We start from the raw sequence: 20,258 nt of genomic DNA on the forward strand, positions 1-20,258 counted from the left end.
TTTCCCCATTAAAGGGAGCATCAGAGATGGAGAGCTGAGTTTATTAACGGCGCAAAATGGGTAATGGAGTGAATGGTTAATGCACATTGACAGTGCACACTCACAAACATGACAACATGGTGTCTGTGTCTAGTTTTGAGATTCAGATTTGTGAGACGCAGTTCGCTGATGAAGAACCCATGATTAGCAATTAAAGCTTCATTCTTGTGGTGTGGTCACAGAATGCTTTTTGATTCTTTGACTTCCATTCATACCACTGAATGTGGGAGGCAGGAATAGGAAGCTCATGTGAATCCAGTGTGGTCTAATGTTTACATTGGGTGAACTTTGCCATCCAAATTCGTATCATGTGTGACAAATTAAACACTGATTCATTACCGTGTGACCTTTTAGTATTATTTTGTACTGTTCTCTAAGGTCCATCGAAAATGTTTACATCAAAATTTAGAAGTAAAAGACTATTTCTGTCCAGTTTTGAGCCCTCTCGTCAGAACGCTCAGTTTGAATAGTTGTGGCGAATTCTAGACTTAGAAGTAAACACCCACTGCTATGATTGGATAACAGTTGTGCATGTTTGAGAGCCTACTAGTCGGCACATCATCGTCTTTAAGTTTCAATCTTTTTGAAAATCCTGCATCGAATTGTGCTTTGTAAATGAATCCTCAAAAAAATGAAGTGAACAAAGGTATGCCGATAATTTTCAATTCATTTTGGCCAATAACCGATGCCGATACCTATATATTTCCTTTTATTTAACAACAAAACAAAGTCTCTCCTGTTCGGAAATTATAAGCTAAATATTTTTTCATTTTAGAGTTTTTAACAAGAACTTATTTGTTAGAATTAAATAAACAATAATGAAGTTCTTTTATAATGACAGTACATTAAGGCTTTGAAAATAACTATAACTAAACTATATTGAATCGCTGCATTTTTTTCTCTTAGAAAGATGCAATAGAAACCTTAACATTTTATTTTAAGATTTAACAATTGTAGATGGTCTAAAGCAAAATAGTTGTAAAAATTCTGAAAATCTTTTATAGCTCACCATTTGTTTAAAAAATATAGCAGTATATATAAATTATTTACTTTACAAGTGTCCTAGTTGTGATTTTTTTTCATTTATTTATGTAATCTACAGCTTCTGACCTTTAAAACAATACATACTCATGATTTTATGACATCAATTACTGCTTTATTTAATCAGAATCACAGTCTAAATGTAATTTGTGTATTTTACTTTTATTTTATTAGAAGTAGGCCAACAGAACCCCCTACAGAATTAAAACTCCTTACCGAACAGGTATTAGGACCCAGGGGAGACTGTCGCTGCTGCCACTGCACATGCCTTTACTGTTTACTCTGTCACACACCGAACATGTCATTCTATACGTGCATACTCAGATAATATTGTGTGTCCTTATTTATTAGACTAACCAGAAAGATTTGAGTTCTGAAACTCAAGGATGTTTTTTTATAGTACATTGACCTCTTATATTTCAAAAGAAAAAAAACAGCATATGTTGACAAAAACAGCGTATGCTGGTTAGGTATGTTTTGAAGCATGGCTGCTGGTTTGAGCTGGTTTAAGCTGGTCATGAGCTGGTTTAAGCTAAGCAACTATCTCCTGCTCAGGAGCAGCTAAGAACCAGTTTAAACCAACTCATGACCAGGTAAAGACCAGCTTAAAGGGATAGTTCACCCAAAAATGAAAATTTGATGTTTATCTGCTTACCCCCAATGCATCCAAGATGTAGGTGACTTTGTTTCCTCAGAAAAACACAAACGAAGATTTTTAATGAAAACCGGTGCAGTCTGCCAGCCTTATCATGGACGTGGATGGGCACCAAACCTTTAAAAGTAAACAAAAACATGCACAGACAAATCCAAATTGCACCCTGCGACTCGTGACGATACATTGATGTCCTAAAACACGAAACGATCGGTTTTTGTGAGAAACTGAACAGTATTTATATCATTTTTTACCTTTGATACACAGCCACGTCCATCTGTCATGAGCACGAGTTTGGCATCAGTCGCGTCACATGTGCACGCGCTCTGGCGTAGAATACGCAAACGCCGGAAGCGGTCTGTCGCATGTATACGACACTCATTGTTTACACAGTGCACAGAGATTGTGGGTATAGCGGCTATTCAAAATGGTAATTACTTGCGCGTATCCTGATTGTTTAAACCGATTTAAAGCTAAAAGATTACATTTGCTTGCGCAAACTCATCCGGGACTTTTCACTGATTTTCCCTTACGGCGTTTGCGTATTTTACGCCAGAAGCGCGTGCACATGTGACGTGACTGATGCCAAACTCGTGCTCATGACAGATGGACGTGGCTGTGTATCAAAGGTAAAAAATGATATAAATACTGTTCAGTTTCTCGCAAAAACCGATCGTTTCGTGTCTTAAGACATCAATGTATCATCACGAGCTGCAGGGTGTAATTTGGATTTGTCTGTGCATGTTTTTGTTTACTTTTAAAGGTTTGGTGCCCATCCACTGCCATGGTAAGGCTGGCAGACTGCACCGGTTTTCGTTAAAAATCTTCGTTTGTGTTTTTCTGTGGAAACAAAGTCACCTACATCTTGGATGCATTGGGGGTAAGCAGATAAACATCAAATTTTCATTTTTGGGTGAACTATCCCTTTAATCCAGCTCAAACCAAGCAGCCATGCTGCAAAACATACCTAACCAGCAAATGCTGTTTTTTTTTTGTTTGTTTTTTCAACAGTGAACCCCTTTAAATCTGATGTAAAGATTACAGTAAAATGGAGTAGACTGCATTATTTAACTTTCTGATATATTATGTGTTAAAGTCCCCATGAAATCAAAATGAAAGTTTTTTGGCTTTTAGTATGAATATGTTAGCCTTAAGGTTATCTATAAGCTAGTGTGCTCCAAAACAACTACAAAATTCGCGTTTACAAGATATAAGCATTCAAAACGTACAGTCTCTCACTTCCCGCCAATATGAATCAACGATTTTAATGACATCACCCTGCACTTCAGCTTCTCATCAAACTTTCTGCCCAATCAAATGCTCTCTAGAATCTGAAGAGTCCTGCCCCCTAAACTATAAATAGATGTTGAAGCTGCGGCTGAAATCAGTCACTTGTTCACATTGTTAGTATTTTCTGTATGGTGACTGGCATGTAGTGCCCAATGTAGGCGATAGGGAACAAATCAGACACTGTAAATATGCTCTGGTTTGGTTTTCGCGTGTCATGTGAACTACTCCGGACTTTGGCTATGGGCCAGAGATGCGATAGCATTTTTAAAAGTACACAGCCTCAACGTGATTATGATCACTATTTTGTTTTAGTAAAAGTTTCATATTGAATCTAGGGGGTAATCTATTAGACTGTGGCTGTCATGAACTGTCAAATGCAGCTCTACCGAGCTCAACGGCTCTCTGGCCCAGGCGAAAATTAAAAATTAAAATCTAAAAAAACTTTTGAGGATTTCGATGCTGATGACCATTGAAATGCGTCATCACATTCTTGTAAAAAGGGTCCATTGGCTATTTTAAAAAGGGGGCAGGGCTGCTCGATATGTCCCGCCCTGTCTTCCTGTTATAGTTGAAATTACATCAACACATAGAATAATGCTGTGTGTTTCAAGGCACTACAGTGAGCCTTTAAATTTTGTTGAATTATGACACTATATTAAGACCATTGCAGTATCTATAGAAATGTTGCAATTTTACACTTGTGTATGGTTGTTATTCAAACAGATAATAATACATCCTTACATTTTATGTAACCCTTTACTCTTAGTCTTTACAGAGATTTTTCAGCATATAATCTGATTCAGATATTCAGAGTAGGGCTGACAGGGGAAGAGAGGGTTGTTTGTGTATTTCCAAGAACAGAGGAACTAAGTCACTGAGAAATACAGCAACAGAAGAATTTCATGCTAAGTTGTGAAAGAAGAGTAGAGCAGGGTGAGAAACACCTTCAGCTCTCCTTCTTTGTCTTTCCTGCAGTTGTGTGAGACTGCAGTATTGTCCCCGACGGGCTTTAAAAAGCACTTTCTGTTCTGCAGAAATGGTAATGATGATTATGTTGTTATGATGGCTTTAACTCTCATTGTCTCTCTGTGTCTTTTTCCCTCTGTCTCTGTCTGTCTGCAGAGGATGAGTTGTAGCTATCTGCTATGTACCATCCTTCTCTTCGTGGCCGTTCTGCTCGCAGTCACAGTGACGGGAACTATTCTTCTTATGAACCACTACCAGGCTCCCCCCATGTCGGATGGCCCGCCTCATATTAGCACCAATCAGGATGAAGCCAATGCGTTGGTGACAGTCGAGAGGGGTGATGGATCGCGCATCAATATCTTCATCGACCCCAACTGCCCTGATTATAACAGTAACTTCCTTCGACTAGAAGGCGTGCAGACGTCTTTGCTGCATTCACTCACCGACCACGATACGGATCTCAAGTCCGTCAAAGGTCAGGATCGAGCGCTATTGGTCAACTTGGCAGAGGAAGTTGCTAAGCTGTCTGCCCATGCGGGACAGCTGAAGATGGACTATGAGTCTCTCAGGAGAGGACAAAGCAACCTGGGACAGGATTTGAATACACTGCAGACTGAACAGAGCAGACTTATACAGGTAATGGCATGCAGATGCACACATATTTTGGTTTCTCACATTTTAATAACAATTTCACTATCTCATTTTAAATGCAATGTGATGAAATACCTTTTGAAAGTGCAATCAACTAATCAAAGGAAATAATCAAATTAATATGTGGCCATAAAAGCTGCATACATAAAAAAAAAATCTGAATAGCTTTTACTGTAGTATAGCATGTCACAACTCTTTACAAAAGTAACTACCCATTTGCTTTGCATGGAAACTTTTGACATAGTAATAGTTCTTTCAAAGTAGTTCTTTTTTAAATTATGTTATAGGTGCAATAACTCATATGGGAACATTGGTGCACCATAAGACTGAAATCACATTTACAACACAGTCTCTACATGTGCAGAACTGAGCAGGTGTGATTTCAGCTCAGCAGTAGCTTTTGTCAAACCACTGAACTTCTGGGAAATGGACAGAATCCATAATAAATGGTGTTTCGGGGAGAATAATGCTGCGTTAACACTTGGTGTGTTTCCCTGAGCCTGAACCTCAGTTCAATTGCCACCCCGCTGGTCTGTTCTCACACTTTATGCTGTTTCAAACCGTGGCTCATTTGCAAAATGCTTTTGTCATCAATGTGAAACCCATTGGAAGCTGTTTATCACCATCGCCAGCCAGTTTGAAATCTGAAAGTTAGTAATGGAGATAAATGTTCAGTGAAAATAGTCTTTGCGTATCGGAAGCGAAAGTTTCAATCAAAGTTTCAAGGCACAGAAGCTGCATAAGAAGTCACGTATACCATCACTCTAAAAAATGCTGGGTTAAAAACAACACGGCGCTGAGTGAAATATGGGTTGTTTTGACCCAGGAGTTGGGTTAAATGTTTAACCCAACCTTCTGGTTAGTTTTATTTAACTCAAGTATTGTTTAAAAATTACTATATGGCTGGCTCAAAATGAGCCCAAAATAGGTTGTAAGTTAAAAACCAGACGCATAATTACTAGAGGCATCAGCAATAATCAAAAGGTGAACCTTTATTAAACCATTAAAAAAGTGTATTATTTAATTATTATGTATTCAGCTTATTAATACATGTTCATTTATTGAACATATTCATGAATGCAAATTTCCAATTTATTTCAGGTTCATTTTAAGCAAGAAATATAGTAATTTTTTAACAAGAGTTGAGGTAAATAAAACATGCATTAAGAGCAGAGGGGTGAAAACTTTTTGAATTTGAAGACCAAGGTAAATTTTACTTATTTTGTTTTCTGGGAAACATGTAAATTCTGTAGCCTCTGAAGGGCAGTACTAAATGAAAAAAAATATGATATAGATATGGAGATTACACATCTCCATTGCGTTCAAAAGTTTCCACCCCAGGCTTTTAATGCATGGTGTTTTCCCTTTTGAAGCAAGGTTTTTTACAGTGAGTGTTTGAACCTTCTGTAATAGTTGCATATGAGTCCCTCAATTGTCTTCAGTATGAAAAGATGGATCTAAAAAAAAAAGTCATTGTTGGGAAGGGTTCAAATACACAAAAATGCTGGACCAAAGAACCAAAGAATTTGTGCCACCTGAAGGATTTTTTTCTGAAAAACAACAGACAGTTTAACTATTCAACACAAACAAGGTACTCATAAACAACTAACACTAAACAAAAGAACACAGCTATGGATCATTCAGGTAAGAACACAATATTAAGAATCAAGGGGATGTAAACTTTTGAACAGGGTAATTTTTATAAACTCAACAATTATTTTCTCTTGTGGACTATATGTAAACATCTTTTATGCGAGAAAATAAAAAGGTCAGTACTAAGGGGATGTAAACTTTTGACCTAAACTGTACACAGAAACAAAGCAGCATTTGATAGTAGGGGCTCAGCTGCATATTGAATATTAGGCTTTTTTTTATTTTAACATTGAAATTACTTAGAGCAGTATTTATATGGCCGCATAAGACACCTTCATTTGGTTTCAATGTCCACCATGTGTCAAAGTGCCACTGATTGTTTACTAGCAATATATTGTAATTTCCCTGTCCTGCATGCTCCTTTATAGGTATGATTTTCTGCTGCTCCAGGGCATTTTATGAATGTGTTGGCTTTCACACTGGCATCCTGTCACATATTTTACTCAAACTGCATTATGCACGCTTCTAGTGTTATACTCACATACATTGTGTTATTGCCAGCTGAGGACCGCAAAAGCTGATATGAGGACATTGATACACTAGATGGCAACTCCTGTACCACTTCTTCCTCTATAGACTACAGTTTCAGGGCTGGGGAACAGCAGGTGCCGCCTGTTTTTCTGTGTTAAGTGAATTACCACCGAGTTAAAGCCTGACTTTAATCTGAATTACGAAGATTTAAGGTTTAGGATTAACACCCTCTCTCTCTAACCACAAGTTACTGACAAGCTCCTACACACCAAATCTGTCAAACAAACACACACACACACACACACACACACACACACACACACACACACACACACACATGGACGCACATACACGGACAAACACACACAGCAGGCAGGAGTGAAAGAGAGTTGTTTATCACTTCCAAACACCTGTGCAACAGAGAATAGCGTTAGCAAAATCCCCCCTGAATAGAAAATAATCCTCCGTTTTCGGATGACTTTTAGACAGGAATGGTGACCTGTGTTTGTGTGTGCGTGGATGTGTGTGTGTGTGTGTGTGTGTGTGTGTGTGTGTGTGTGTGTGTGTGTGTGTGTGTGTGTGTGTGTGTGTGTGAGGGTCTTTCTGTTTCTTGCTTTTTTTTCTGCTTGAGCTTTGATACAGTTTGAATGAATGGTTGGATTTGTGAAATCTGGAAAGGAGCACGGAAAGCAACACTCAGCACAGGTTTGAACTGCAACTGAAGAGCAAAGAAAAAGAGGCAGTGCAGTTACTGTAGAAACCATGTAAAAATGTGTCATCTCTAAATTTATCAAACCTTATTAATTAAGGGCACTTATACCTGTAATTATCTCTCTTCGCATGAAAAATGAAACACAGACAGTTCCCTTGTCACAAATTAAACCTAGTTCTGTATTAAATTGTAATGCCAGTTTAGTTGTTAATTGTGGGGAAACCAGCTCTGATAGAGCACTGAGGTAAGGTTACAGATTACACATGATAGCATTTTAGCACATACGCTTCATGAAGCAGCGAGATATGTGCACGCAAACAGCATATAGTTCCACCTCCCCCTCAGAGAGTAAATGGCATCACCTATAAAAGTGAGAAATATTGGCGAGGAGTGAAAGCGTTGAGCGTTGTGAATCTATTTTCACTCTAGTGGCATTCAGCGACTATTCTGTTTACACTCTGCCATTAAAGGAAGTAATTCTGCACTGTCAATCAACTCAGTATTACAAGCGGCTCACTGATGTAACCCTGAAAAAGCCCTTAAGCTAAAGGTTACCTCCTATGGGCATTACACTGTTAGTGCACACAGTGTGTGTGTGTGTGTGTGTTTGCGTCATGTGCAAGTGTTTGAGGTGTCAAATCAACCATGATCTATAGGGTTCAGTGCGCTAATAGTCAAGGGTCCCAGAGAACGCCATTCAGTGTGGTACAGTGTATTAGTAATGATCCTGTCTGTTTCCCTGTCCCTGGAGAGGAATTGGACTCACTGTATCCAAAAGACATAGACAGACAGATAGATAGACAGTGTGTTTTTGGTTGACTCTTGAGTTCATAAAAATCAGGTCAAATCAACCATATAGACCAGGAGTGGCCAGCATCAGTCCTGAAGAGCAGAGTTGATTAAACATTGATTAAAACTTAACCGCTTGTCGCTTTCTAGTAATCTTTTGAGCTTTATTAGCTTGTTGAGGTGTGTTTGATTAGGGTTGGAGCTGAACACTTCAAGACTGTGGCTGTCCAGGACTGACGTAATCTACCTTACTTCTACAGACGTGGGGCCATTTGTACATTTTACGGGTCTGGCTTCCGGTCTCATCCGCATCCAGCTATTTTTAGCTGCGCAAAACAGCTAGTTTGCTGCTTGATATTGCAAATTAGTTTGTCTTACTATTTTATTTTGGTGTAATATCTTAATTACGAACACACTGTTTGTAGTGCAAACTGCACGTTGTTATTCTTCTTGTTATTTCCCTATAGTGGCTAATAGGCCCATAGGCTTACTTTCATTTTAAAGAACAGGGTGGATAGAAATACATTTTAGATTTTTTCCCCCAAAAAATTATTTAATTCTGCAATATTCTCATTCCTCATAAATCTTATATGTGAGCCTCAGCAGAGTAATTTACATGCACTACCATTCAAAGTTTCATCAGTAATATTTAGTTTTTGAAAGAAATTACCATGTTTATTTGGCAAGGTTGCATTAAATTACTCATATAGACATTTGTAATGTTATGAAATTCTATTTCAAAGAAAAGCTGTTCTTCAGAACTTTCTGTTCCTGGAAAACATATAACAGTTTAAACAAAAATATGAGAAGCACAACTGTTTTCAACATAAAAAAAAACAAAACATTTATTTCTTTAAAAAAAATATTGTCATAGTCTGCAAAGAGGCATTAAATTGTTTAAAAGTGACAGCAAATACTTCTGTATGGCTACACAAAAACATGTATTTCAAATAAATGCTGTTCTTTTGAACTTTGTCTTTTATTCAGAATGATTTCAGAATGATGATATTTAAACGATTTCTGAAAGATCATGTGACACTGAAGACTGGAGTAATGGCTGCTTAAATTGGCATTTGCAATAAAGTTTTTTATATTTCTTTTTACATTGAAAGGAACACTCCACTTTTTTGGAAATAGGCTAATTCTCCAACTCCCCCCCGAGTTAATAAGTTGAGTTTTACAGTTTTGAAATCCATTCAGCTGTTCTCCTGTACTTGCGATATCACTTTTAGCATAGCTTAGCATAGATCATTGAATCCTATTAGACCAATAGCATCGCGTTCAAAAATGACCAACGAGTTTCGGTATTTGTCCTATTTAAAACTTGACTCTTCTGCAGTTATATCGTGTACTAATACCGGCGGAAAATGTAAAGATGCAATTTTCTAGGCCGATAAGTTTAGGAACTACACTCCCATTCTGGCGTAATAGTGTCACGTGGAGTCAAGAGGTCTGGGTCCAAAAGCAGGTAAGAAATGATTTAATAAAGATATAACACAAAATAAACAAACAAAAGGCCAACACGGCACAAACTAAGAACTTAATCACAAAATAAACCAAAATCTAGAACATAAGCAAAGATCAAAGAATTCCGGAACACACATAACACGAGACAATGCAGACATAAAGCAGAATGAGCAGTGAAGGGTACTTATAGTCCTGATAGTGAACAGATGTGGGTGATTAGTGCTAATGACAAAGACAAGTGACAACCAGGAGTGCGGTGCAGGAAAGCGACCTCAGGTGGCTGAGGGAAACCCCACAGCCCCAATCATGACAGTACCCCCTCCCTACGGAACGGCTTCCAGACGTTCCCAAAGTCTGAAGGGAGGAGGTACGGAGGAAGGCAAGTCAGGGGGAGGGATGGCGGGCCAGGACCGTGCAGCGGGGTCCCGCAAGCATGCCTTGCCGCCAGCAGAGCCTCAGCCGACGTCGTCGCCTCAGGCAAGGAGATAGCGAACGTCACAGCGTCAGGCACGGAGTTAGCGGACGTCGTCGCATCAGGCAGGGAAATAGCGGACGTCGCCGCGTCAGACAAGGAGATGGCGAACGTCGCCGCATCAGACACGGAGACGGTGGACGTCGCCGCGTCAGGCACGGAGATAGCGGACGTCGCCGCCCCAAGCAGGGAGACAGCGGACATCGCCGCCTCAGGCACGGAGATAGCGGACGTTGCCGCCTCGGGCAGGGAGATAGCGGACGACGCCGCCTCGGGCAGGGAGATAGCGGACGTTGCCACCTCGGGCACGGAGATAGCGGACGTTGCCGCCTCGGGCAGGCAGATAGCGAACGTCGCCGCCTCGGGCAGTGAGATCACGGACTTCGCCGCCTCAGGCACGGAGATAGCAGATGTTGCCGCCTCAGGCACGGAGATAGCGGATGTTGCCGCCTCAGGCACGGAGATAGCGGATGTTGCCGCCTCGGGCAGGCAGATAGCGAACGTCGCCGCCTCGGGCAGTGAGATAGTGGTCGTCGCCGCCTCGGACAGGGAGATAACGGACTTCGCCGCCTCAGGCACGGAGATAGCAGATGTTGCCGCCTCGGGCACGGGAATAGCGGACGTTGCAGCCTCCCCGCGAAAGATCGTCTCCGCCCCCGCCACAAAGCAGGGACCCTTCCGTGCAGCCTCGGCGCTGGCCAAGCAGGCATAAATGAATTCAAACCGCTTGGCCGACGCCGCCTCGAAGGACATCCCGGCAGTGTCAGGAACAGAGCGGATGGTCGCCGGCCCCAAACGTGCGTCCGCCGCCTCTTCAAAAAAAAAAATCCTCCCCGCTGGACCCATCAGTGATGTCTGCATTCTGTCACGTGGAGTCAAGAGGTCTGGGTCCAAAAGCAGGTAAGAAATGATTTAATAAAGATATAACACAAAATAAACAAACAAAAGGCCAACACGGCACAAACTAAGAACTTAATCACAAAATAAACCAAAATCTAGAACATAAGCAAAGATCAAAGAATTCCGGAACACACATAACACGAGACAATGCAGACATAAAGCAGAATGAGCAGTGAAGGGTACTTATAGTCCTGATAGTGAACAGATGTGGGTGATTAGTGCTAATGACAAAGACAAGTGACAACCAGGAGTGCGGTGCAGGAAAGCGACCTCAGGTGGCTGAGGGAAACCCCACAGCCCCAATCATGACAAATAGTCAAGGAAGTTTGCTGCCGTAACATGGCCGAAGTAGGCACAGTAATATCACGCAGCACATCACAGCACAACGTGACCAACTGAATGCAAAGGGAGCGTTCCTTGTTGGAAGTTACCTAGCTGTGAACTAATTTCAGGCGCTGCGTGACATTACTGCGCCTGCTGGGTCCATATTACGGCAGCAAATTTCCTTAATTATTACTCCGGAATGGGAGTGTAGTTCATAATCTTAACGGACTAGAAAATCGCATCTTTACATTTTCCGCCGGTCTTAGTACACGATATAACTGCAGAAGAGTCAAGTTTTAAATAGGACAAACCGGAACTCATTGGTTTTTTTTGAACGTGATGCTATTGGTCTAATCGGATTCAATGATCTATGCTAAGCTATGCTAAAAGTGATATCGCCAGAACAGGAGAACGGCTGAAAGGATTTCAAAACGGTAAAACTCAACTTATTAACTCAGGGGGAGTTGGAGAATGAGCCTATTTCCAAAAAAAGTGGAGTGTTCCTTTAAATAAGAAGTATTTCTGATCATATAAATGCAGTCTTGTTAAGAATAAGAGACTTTAGAAAAACTCAGCAAAAATCAGACTAATCCTAAATTTATCCCTAATTTATTTACATGGATTACTCAAAATTGTGTTTAGTTTGTGATTGTGCTAATTTCATATTTTGTTTCGGGAAAAAAAAATGCTACAGGATTACAGGATTACAGGATTTCGTTTTTGGTCCACATAGTGGGTGTGTACAAACAGTTGTGCTGCTACTGTGAATTTTATTTATTTATTTTTTATATTTTTCCCCAGGAACAGAAACAGCATTTATTTAAAACTGTAATCAGGTCAATTTGACCTGGTCTCATTCTTTCAAAATCTGCCTAAAACCTGTTGACAAGGAGGGAAAAGCTTTTTGTATGAGATGTAGTATTGTTTTATGGTTTGTTTATACAGTAGCTCATCAGTTACAGCATGCATAGACAGTGTGCATCCTTTTCAAATTTGTACTTGTCCTTTAAAGATCACTGTAGGACACATTGTTGAGCTGCAGGCGAGGACAGGACACTCATTCATTATGTTGAATGTACCTCACAAACAATGAAACAAGCACAAGCTCATGCTCACAGGAACACAGAGGGTTTTCCATCTAAAATGGGTCAGATCTCCTAAGTTTAAGGGGGAAAGGCACACATGCGTATGTCAGAGTGTGTGTTTCTTTCAATAGTCTTATTTCTAGGTAGACAAGCAATAGCAGATTCAGCTCACTGCCTCCAGCAGAAAATCACACCGTAAATCTGGCACAAAGACCTTTACAGCTCTATTGCATGTCAAGCATTTGAGCTGGAATGACAGCTAGCCTTATGGAACCTGTCTCCCAGACTGATTCTGCCTTCTCATGGGCTACACAGGATTTTATTTTCAGTGGACAATAAGTAGCGCACATCAGTGGTTCAAAGCTTTCTATATGTCCAGGAAATGAACCTATAGAGTTCCCATAAGTTAACACTATCAAACAAAGATCTACACTTGGCACAAGAATTGTTTTTCTGTTGTGCTGCAGAGCTATAAATGAACATTTTGCTGTCACTAAACTGAATCTCAGTATAGAAAAGACTGCATATTATATACAATGGCTGATATATTTTTGGCCAGTGGAGCCTTGTAGATTTATCTTGAGATACTAAGCACTAAATGTAGATTCAAGAATGTGATCACTTTCATTCCAGACCTGTACCAGACTTCCATTCTTTTGTGGAACACAAAATAAGTTATTTTTAAAATTTGTTCAGTCTTCTTTGAAAGTCAGTAGGGTTTTTATTTTCAACATTCTTCATATTACCTTCTTTTGTGTTCTGTAGAAGACAAAAGTCACAGGTTTAAGTACATGGTGGCAGAATGTTTATTTCCCTTTAAAAATTCAGGCATATTATAAGCTGCAGATCAACCGCACTGATATGATTCACTGCACATGTCTGTTGCTGTCTTTTTCTGGCCAGTTGCCTTGTAAGCTCATGCTGTCTTTGTAATAGTTGTTGTTTGTGTATGTGTTGCAGCTGCTGTCCGAGAGCCAGATTAACATGGTAAAGGTTGTCAACTCTGTGAGCGATGCTCTAAACGCCATGCAGAAGGAAACGGGAGGTCTGAAGGCCAGAGTGAAAGCCGACCTGCAGAGGGCGCCAGTCAGAGGAGTTCGTCTTAAAGGCTGTGCTAATGGTAAGGGAATCCAGCCTGCTTGTGTTTAACATGTTTGGGGTTTTACCTCTGTGTCCGTTGTCCATTTTCTCCACTATACACAATCATAAAATTTTATAATGTTTTTTTTTTCTGTTATGCTCACTGTTTTTTCTGATTAAAGTGTTGGTTCACTCCAGAATTAAAATTTCCTGATAATTTATTCACCCTTACGTCATCCAAGATGTTCATGTCTTTCTTTCTTCAGTCAATAAGAAATTAAAGTTTTAAGGAAAACACTCCATATAGTGAACTTCAATGAGAGCCAATTGTTTAAATGTCTAAATTGCAGTTTCAATACAGCTTTAAAGGGCTCAATCTCAGCTGAGGAATAAGGGTCTTGTCTAGCAAAACGATCTGCCATTTAAAAAAATAAATAAATAAAAAATGACCAATCGTTATGCTAGACAAGATCCTTAAAGAGATAGGTCACCATAAAAAATGAACAAATTAAATTTGATGTTTATCTGCTTACCCCCAGGTCATCCAAGATGTAGGTGACTTTGTTTCTTTAGTAGAACACAAACAAAGATTTTTAACTCAAACCGTTGCAGTCTGTTAGGCATATAATGTGGATGGGCACCAAACCTTTAAAAGTAAAAAAAAAAAAAAAAACATGCACAGACAAATCCAAATTACACCCTGCGGCTCATGACGATACATTGATGTCCTAAGACACGAAACGATTGTTTTTTGTGAGAAACTGAACAGTATTTATATGATTTTTTACCTTTGATACAAAGCAATGTCCATCAAATTTTCATTTTTGGGTGAACTATCCCTTTAATTCTTGGCTGGAATCTTGTAGAGACCTTTGAACCTGATCCCCATTGAAGTCCCCTATATGGAGAAAAAAAAAAAAAAACCCTGAAATGTTTTCCTCAAAAACCTTGATTTCTTTTAGACTGAAGAAAGAAACACATGAATATCTGGGCTGCACGATTAATCGTAGGCGATTGTCATGTGCATTTATTCAGTAAAGCCGGTTGTATAATCAGTAGTAAATCTCCAGCACCTGCTTTCAGATGTAGCAGCATGTACTACACAGAGCTGTTGTTCACTGACAAGCTACGCTATATTGCATTCATTATCGCGGACGATTTAATCATGCAATAATGAAATAGAAAGAAATTGTTCTGTTTGCGTAGCTTCTTAGTGAACTACGCCTCTGTGTAGTAAATGGTGCTACATCTGAAAGCATGTGAAAATACCACATTTAATAACATGTTTTTACTCCAAACTCACTTCATAACATCAGTTGAGTGTTTAGAATCAATCCTTCTGTGAGGTGATGTGGCTTCTTACACAGAATAAGGCACACAACATATTTCACAGTATTCTAAGCAGTGATAAAGGCATTGCATTATAAATATGCTTTATTATAATGAAAATGATAATAATAAGAACCATATATTGTCATAGTCATGTGCTTATTAGTCACGTAGAATCAATGAAAGCAGTTAAATCTTCTGTTTATTCAGCTGAAGTCATTTCCAGGGTTTCTTCTTCTGGCCATATTTGAAGTTTTCATGTGAGGGCACCCTCTGGCCTTCGGATGAAGATTTACTGCTGATCACAGAACGGTGCTTCACTGAAAGATACGCATGACAATCACAACAGCTGTCTAATTGCGATTACAATTTTATTGCGATTTATCATGCAACCCTAATCTTGGATCACAATGGGGAATAAAGAATCAGGAAATTGTAATTTTGGAGTGAACTAATCCTTTAAGTCTGCATTTACTTGAGCAAAAATACAGTAAAATAGTAATACTCAAGAAACATTTTTTAATAATATCAATGTTGAAAACAGTTGTGCTGCTTAATATTATAGTGAAAAAAATTATATTTATCAAATAATAAGAGCAGCATTAATTTGAAATATAATTATTTTGTAACATTATAAAAGTGTTTGCTGTCATTTTTGATCAGTTTAATGATAATAATCGTTAACTCCTTACAGATTAAACATATTAATTTCTTCTTTAAAAATCTTACTGACCCCAGATTTTTAATGGTAGTGTATGTTACATTTTTAATTCATACTAAGTGTCCGTTCATCCCTCTCTTCATCCTAAATAATCCAGATTTTGTTGACATACTTCTCTTCTGAGAACCATTCAATTTTATTTGCATGCAACATATTTATTGCTAATATTTCATTATATTATAGCGACTAGTGACAAGTTCTTTTTTGAAGGCTCTTAAAAGCATGAAATTGGCTTTTTTTTTTCCTGTCATGCTTTTGACATCACAGATAATGATAATTGCTAGTGAGGAGTCGAATTCAGAAAAGCATGGTAGCATACAGCTCTTACTCTTTTCTCCAGAGTGATTAGTCACATGGCAATTTTCGCTCAGGTGACTGGCTTTGAAAGTTCTATGGTCCGGTGAGCAAAGATTCAGATGCAGATCATGTACTCTGACATCAACTCAGAATCACAAGCACTTTGGTCTCCCGAGCAGAGGTGCTCTGATCCTCCTCTCACTGTTGACTCATTGATTCTCAATCGAAAGAACATCAGACAATTTCACAGAAAACTGTGTTTAAAAAGCACACATAACTATTGTCTTTTTTTGTGCCCCCGCTGATCTGAATTCTCATTAGACGAGTCGCTGGAAGCCGAAGGAAAGTGTCTGTGCTTAAATTGTGCTCTCGGGAGGCCTTATGTGTCTGAAAGCATTTTACCACTTTACTTTTAAGGCCCTGATGTGTCTGCTGGAGCCACAGGTGTGGCTTGTAATGAACCTCGGTATGGAGCAGACACTTGTATGCAAGTGTGTGCCAGTGAAGGGGAGAGTGTTTTCTATAATCAGGGAAAAGGATCGGCCTTTTGGGAACAGAGACCAGTAAACTGAGAAGCACCAGCTGCCTTGGAAAAACCTGTGCAAAATCATGTTGGCTAACCTATAGCAATATTCCTTTGGTCATTAAATTAGCCTTGCCCTAGTTTAGCTATTTGCTATCTTGTAACCATCCGGTGATCTAGTCTTTGTGGTTTTTATGTCTGTCTGACTCTCTTTCTCTCTTTCTCTCTCTTTCAAGGCTCTCGTCCACGGGACTGTAGTGATATATATGCTAGCGGTCAGAGAGAAGATGGCATCTACTCTGTTTTTCCCACTCATTACCCTGCCGGCTTTCAGGTCTACTGTGATATGAGTACGGACGGAGGTGGCTGGACGGTGAGTCACATCACCACACATGCGTATTTGTTTGTGTGAGTTTGTAGCATTACGCACTTTCTAAAGAGTGATTCATTGGTGTTGGTGGTATCACACCGAATTGAGGCTTTTGTTTTAATTTAAATGTGAATGATAAAGGGAAAAAAGAGAGAAAAGGAATGTGGTTCAGTGGTCTTCTTCTCAGTGACTTGATATATGGATTTACTCACATGGGGAGGAATTGTTTAAGGTGGTTAGGACTAGCCATTACCTCATATGTGACCATGCACCACAAAACCAGTTGTAAATGGCATGGGTGTATTTGTAGCAATAGCCAAAAATACAATGTATGGGTCAAAATTATATTTTTTTCTTTTATTCCAAAAATCATTAGGATATTAAGTAATGATCATGTTCCATGAAGATGTTTAGTAAATTTCTTACCTTAAATATATTAAAACTTAATTTTTGAAGAGTAATATGCATGGCTAGTAACTGCATTTGGACAACTTTAAAGGCAATTTTCCCAATGTTTTGATTTTTTTGCACCCTCATATTCCAGGTATTCAAATAGTTGTATCTCGGCCAAATATTATCACATGCTAATCATACATCAATGGAAAGCTTATTTATTCAACTTTCAGATGATGTATAAATCTTAATTTTAGAAAATTGAACCTTATGACTGGTTTTGTGGTCCTGGGTGACATATACACTTACCAACACAAGCTTAAAGGATAACTGTTGCCAAAATGCAACCTGGACTAAGAAGGCTCAACACACCATGACACTTTGCTCGAAGTATCGTCTGGGTCTCTACACATGAACTTGAGCATTGAGAACATTGTTTGTGTACACACAGTTTACTAAAAAGAAAGGTTTTGAACAACTCACTTTCACTGTTTGAGTTTCCACTCGCGGCCGTCTTGCCAGTCAAGAGGTGTCGATCTCCGAGTGCGAGGATGGATTGCTCCTAAAGCATATTTCCATATAAATGCACGGCTAATTCGTTGTTTTGTCGCAAGTGAAAAACAATATTAAACTTCTAGTTGTAAAAAGAACCTCATATAAGCCTAATATTTCGTCCTATGGAGTCCATTCATTCGCATTCAGAGATCGACACTTCTTGACTGGCAAGATGGCTGCGAGCGGAAACCCAAACAGTGTAAGTGAGTTGTTCAAAACCTTTCTTTTTAGTAAACTCTGTGTACACAAACAATGTTCTCAATGCTCGAGTTCATGTGTAGAGACCCAGGTGATACTTCGAGCAAAGTGTCATGGTGTGTCGAGCCTTCTTAGTGTTGTAAAAATATCGATTTTGATGCGCTCAAATGTATGCCCCTAGTACTCCCATTCACCGGCCACTGACCACAAAACTAAATCACTCAAATCTTTCTTTCTTCTGTATAACACAAAAGATGTTTTGAAAAATATGTGTTTTCCTCTATACAATGAAAGTCAATGGTTGTTTGGACCCCAGTGTTCTTCATCAGTCAGAAAATCATCATACAGAAGAAAGAAATACATATAGATTTTGAACAAGATGAAGGTATGTAAATGATGACAGTTTTCACTGTTAGGGCTGGGTGAACAATATTGATTTCTCGATTTTAATGGATTTTCATTCTTACGAAACAATATTGATTCTTAAATCCCAAGAATCAATTAGTCTAGCCTGTTTTCAGTTAATGAATGGAACATTGTAGTGAGCCACCCATCCATTAAATTGAAATAAGCTTTGTGCTTTGTTTTGATATGAAACAAGTCTCACATTTCTGTCCATTTTATTACAGTATTTAAACAATAAATGCCATTTTGGCCTTGTTTAATGTGAAGTGACAGATCACTGTAGTGCCTCAGTTCAAGAGAAGCCATGAACTGATCGTCTCCTCCGCTTTAATACCACAAAATAAACATGAATAAACATCTGAAGGTATGTTATAAAGAAAGAGTACAAATTAGCGAAATCTGTATCCTGTCTCATGTAAATGCTCAATCAGTGTTTCAACCATGGAAAGATGTCAGTGGGTCAAAGACGTTAAGATATCCACGTCAAAAGAAATTTACAATAGTGATTTTATGTCCATAGAAATCACATTAAATGTAAGTAAAGTGTTAACCTTTAAGGTTACAAATAAGTTTTTGGAGAAAATGGTTAAAATAAAGTTACATTATCATTCAGTGTAACACAATATTTATGTAAAAATTCAAACAACATGCTTATTCCGACTAGTACATATTAAAAAAAATATATAAAAGAGAATAAGGGAGCATATTAAATTTTATTGTGTTGAATTTAAATTCTTACTGACAAATGGGCAAATATAGGATAGTGGCAAATTTTAAAAATGTGGAATTACAACTTATTAGTATTTGCTGTGAAAGAAATTTGTTCACACACGGGCATAAATACAATCATAAAGTCATATAGCATATGTCAAGCATTTACAGTATCATTTCCATATAGAACGTTAAGAGATCAAAATTAAGGGGGAAACGAATATAAACAAAAATATAAAAATATATACTTAATAATAGGCTAATAATAATAGTAATAATTATAATAATGATGACGATAATAATAATACAAATACGGAAAAAGACGATCAGTTAATAGAAGGAATGTAGGCCTATTTTACTGTGTGACGATAAATGATTTCCAAACGAAACTACGTGAATAATTCACTCTTCACTGAAACACTATATTTGTCTATTAATTAGACTAAATAAAATACAATATATATATATTAAATTCAACCTTTGAACTGCATTCCAGTAAATATCCCAGTCATAGAACCTACATTCAAAACATTAAGTAAAGAGATCGAAATGAAGGGGAAAAGAACGAATATGACTAATAAAATATAATACTTATAATACATATAATATATAACATATGTAACATACAGTATGAGGTTCCCACGAATTAATATCTTGTGGCCACGACATAATATCATGTTCTCACGAGTTTAAATGTCGTGGCCACGACAAACATAAGTGACCTTACAAACGTGATTGGTTGGAGTGAGAACGTGCAACGATTGGTCAGCCCCACGTGGCCGGTATCTGATTGGCTTAAGTAGAAGGTGGGTGGAGTCCATCCATTTGTGGATTAGTTTGCGTCTTGACGCTTGAAATGTTTCAAAATTCACAAATACGCGCAGCGATCTACAAATGCACAGTACGCGATTCACATATAAATGCCGGGCAAAGTTGTGTTTGTATAATAAAAAAAAAATATTTGTGAGTATGTTTTTTATTTGCAATTAATTTTTTATTTTACTTGTGAATATAATTTATGTTTGTGGAACTCTAAGATTTATTTGTGGATCTCATTTTATTTATTTTGTGATTATGCTTGGTTTAATAAATCGCTTTACATTTATTTGTGGATCATAATGTATTTATTTGGAATTATGCAACAATTTTAACTCCATACGTATC

The 20,258-nt window shown here is 38.4% G+C and overlaps 1 protein-coding gene across 2 annotated transcripts in view; it reads left to right on the forward strand.

The window, feature by feature from the left end:
* The window catches only part of fibcd1b (fibrinogen C domain containing 1b), a 120,045-nt gene that overhangs the window by 31,299 nt on the left and 68,488 nt on the right, over nt 1-20,258 (forward strand). For both annotated transcript variants that reach the window (XM_073840617.1, XM_073840619.1), the window contains 3 exons: nt 4,145-4,624; nt 13,473-13,632; nt 16,699-16,835. In XM_073840617.1, coding sequence (XP_073696718.1) covers nt 4,145-4,624; nt 13,473-13,632; nt 16,699-16,835 — 777 coding nt within the window. The remainder of the gene's footprint in view (nt 1-4,144; nt 4,625-13,472; nt 13,633-16,698; nt 16,836-20,258) is intronic.

The sequence above is a fragment of the Garra rufa genome, chromosome 5, assembly GCF_049309525.1.
Source record: "Garra rufa chromosome 5, GarRuf1.0, whole genome shotgun sequence".
Taxonomy (NCBI): Eukaryota; Metazoa; Chordata; class Actinopteri; order Cypriniformes; family Cyprinidae; genus Garra; species Garra rufa.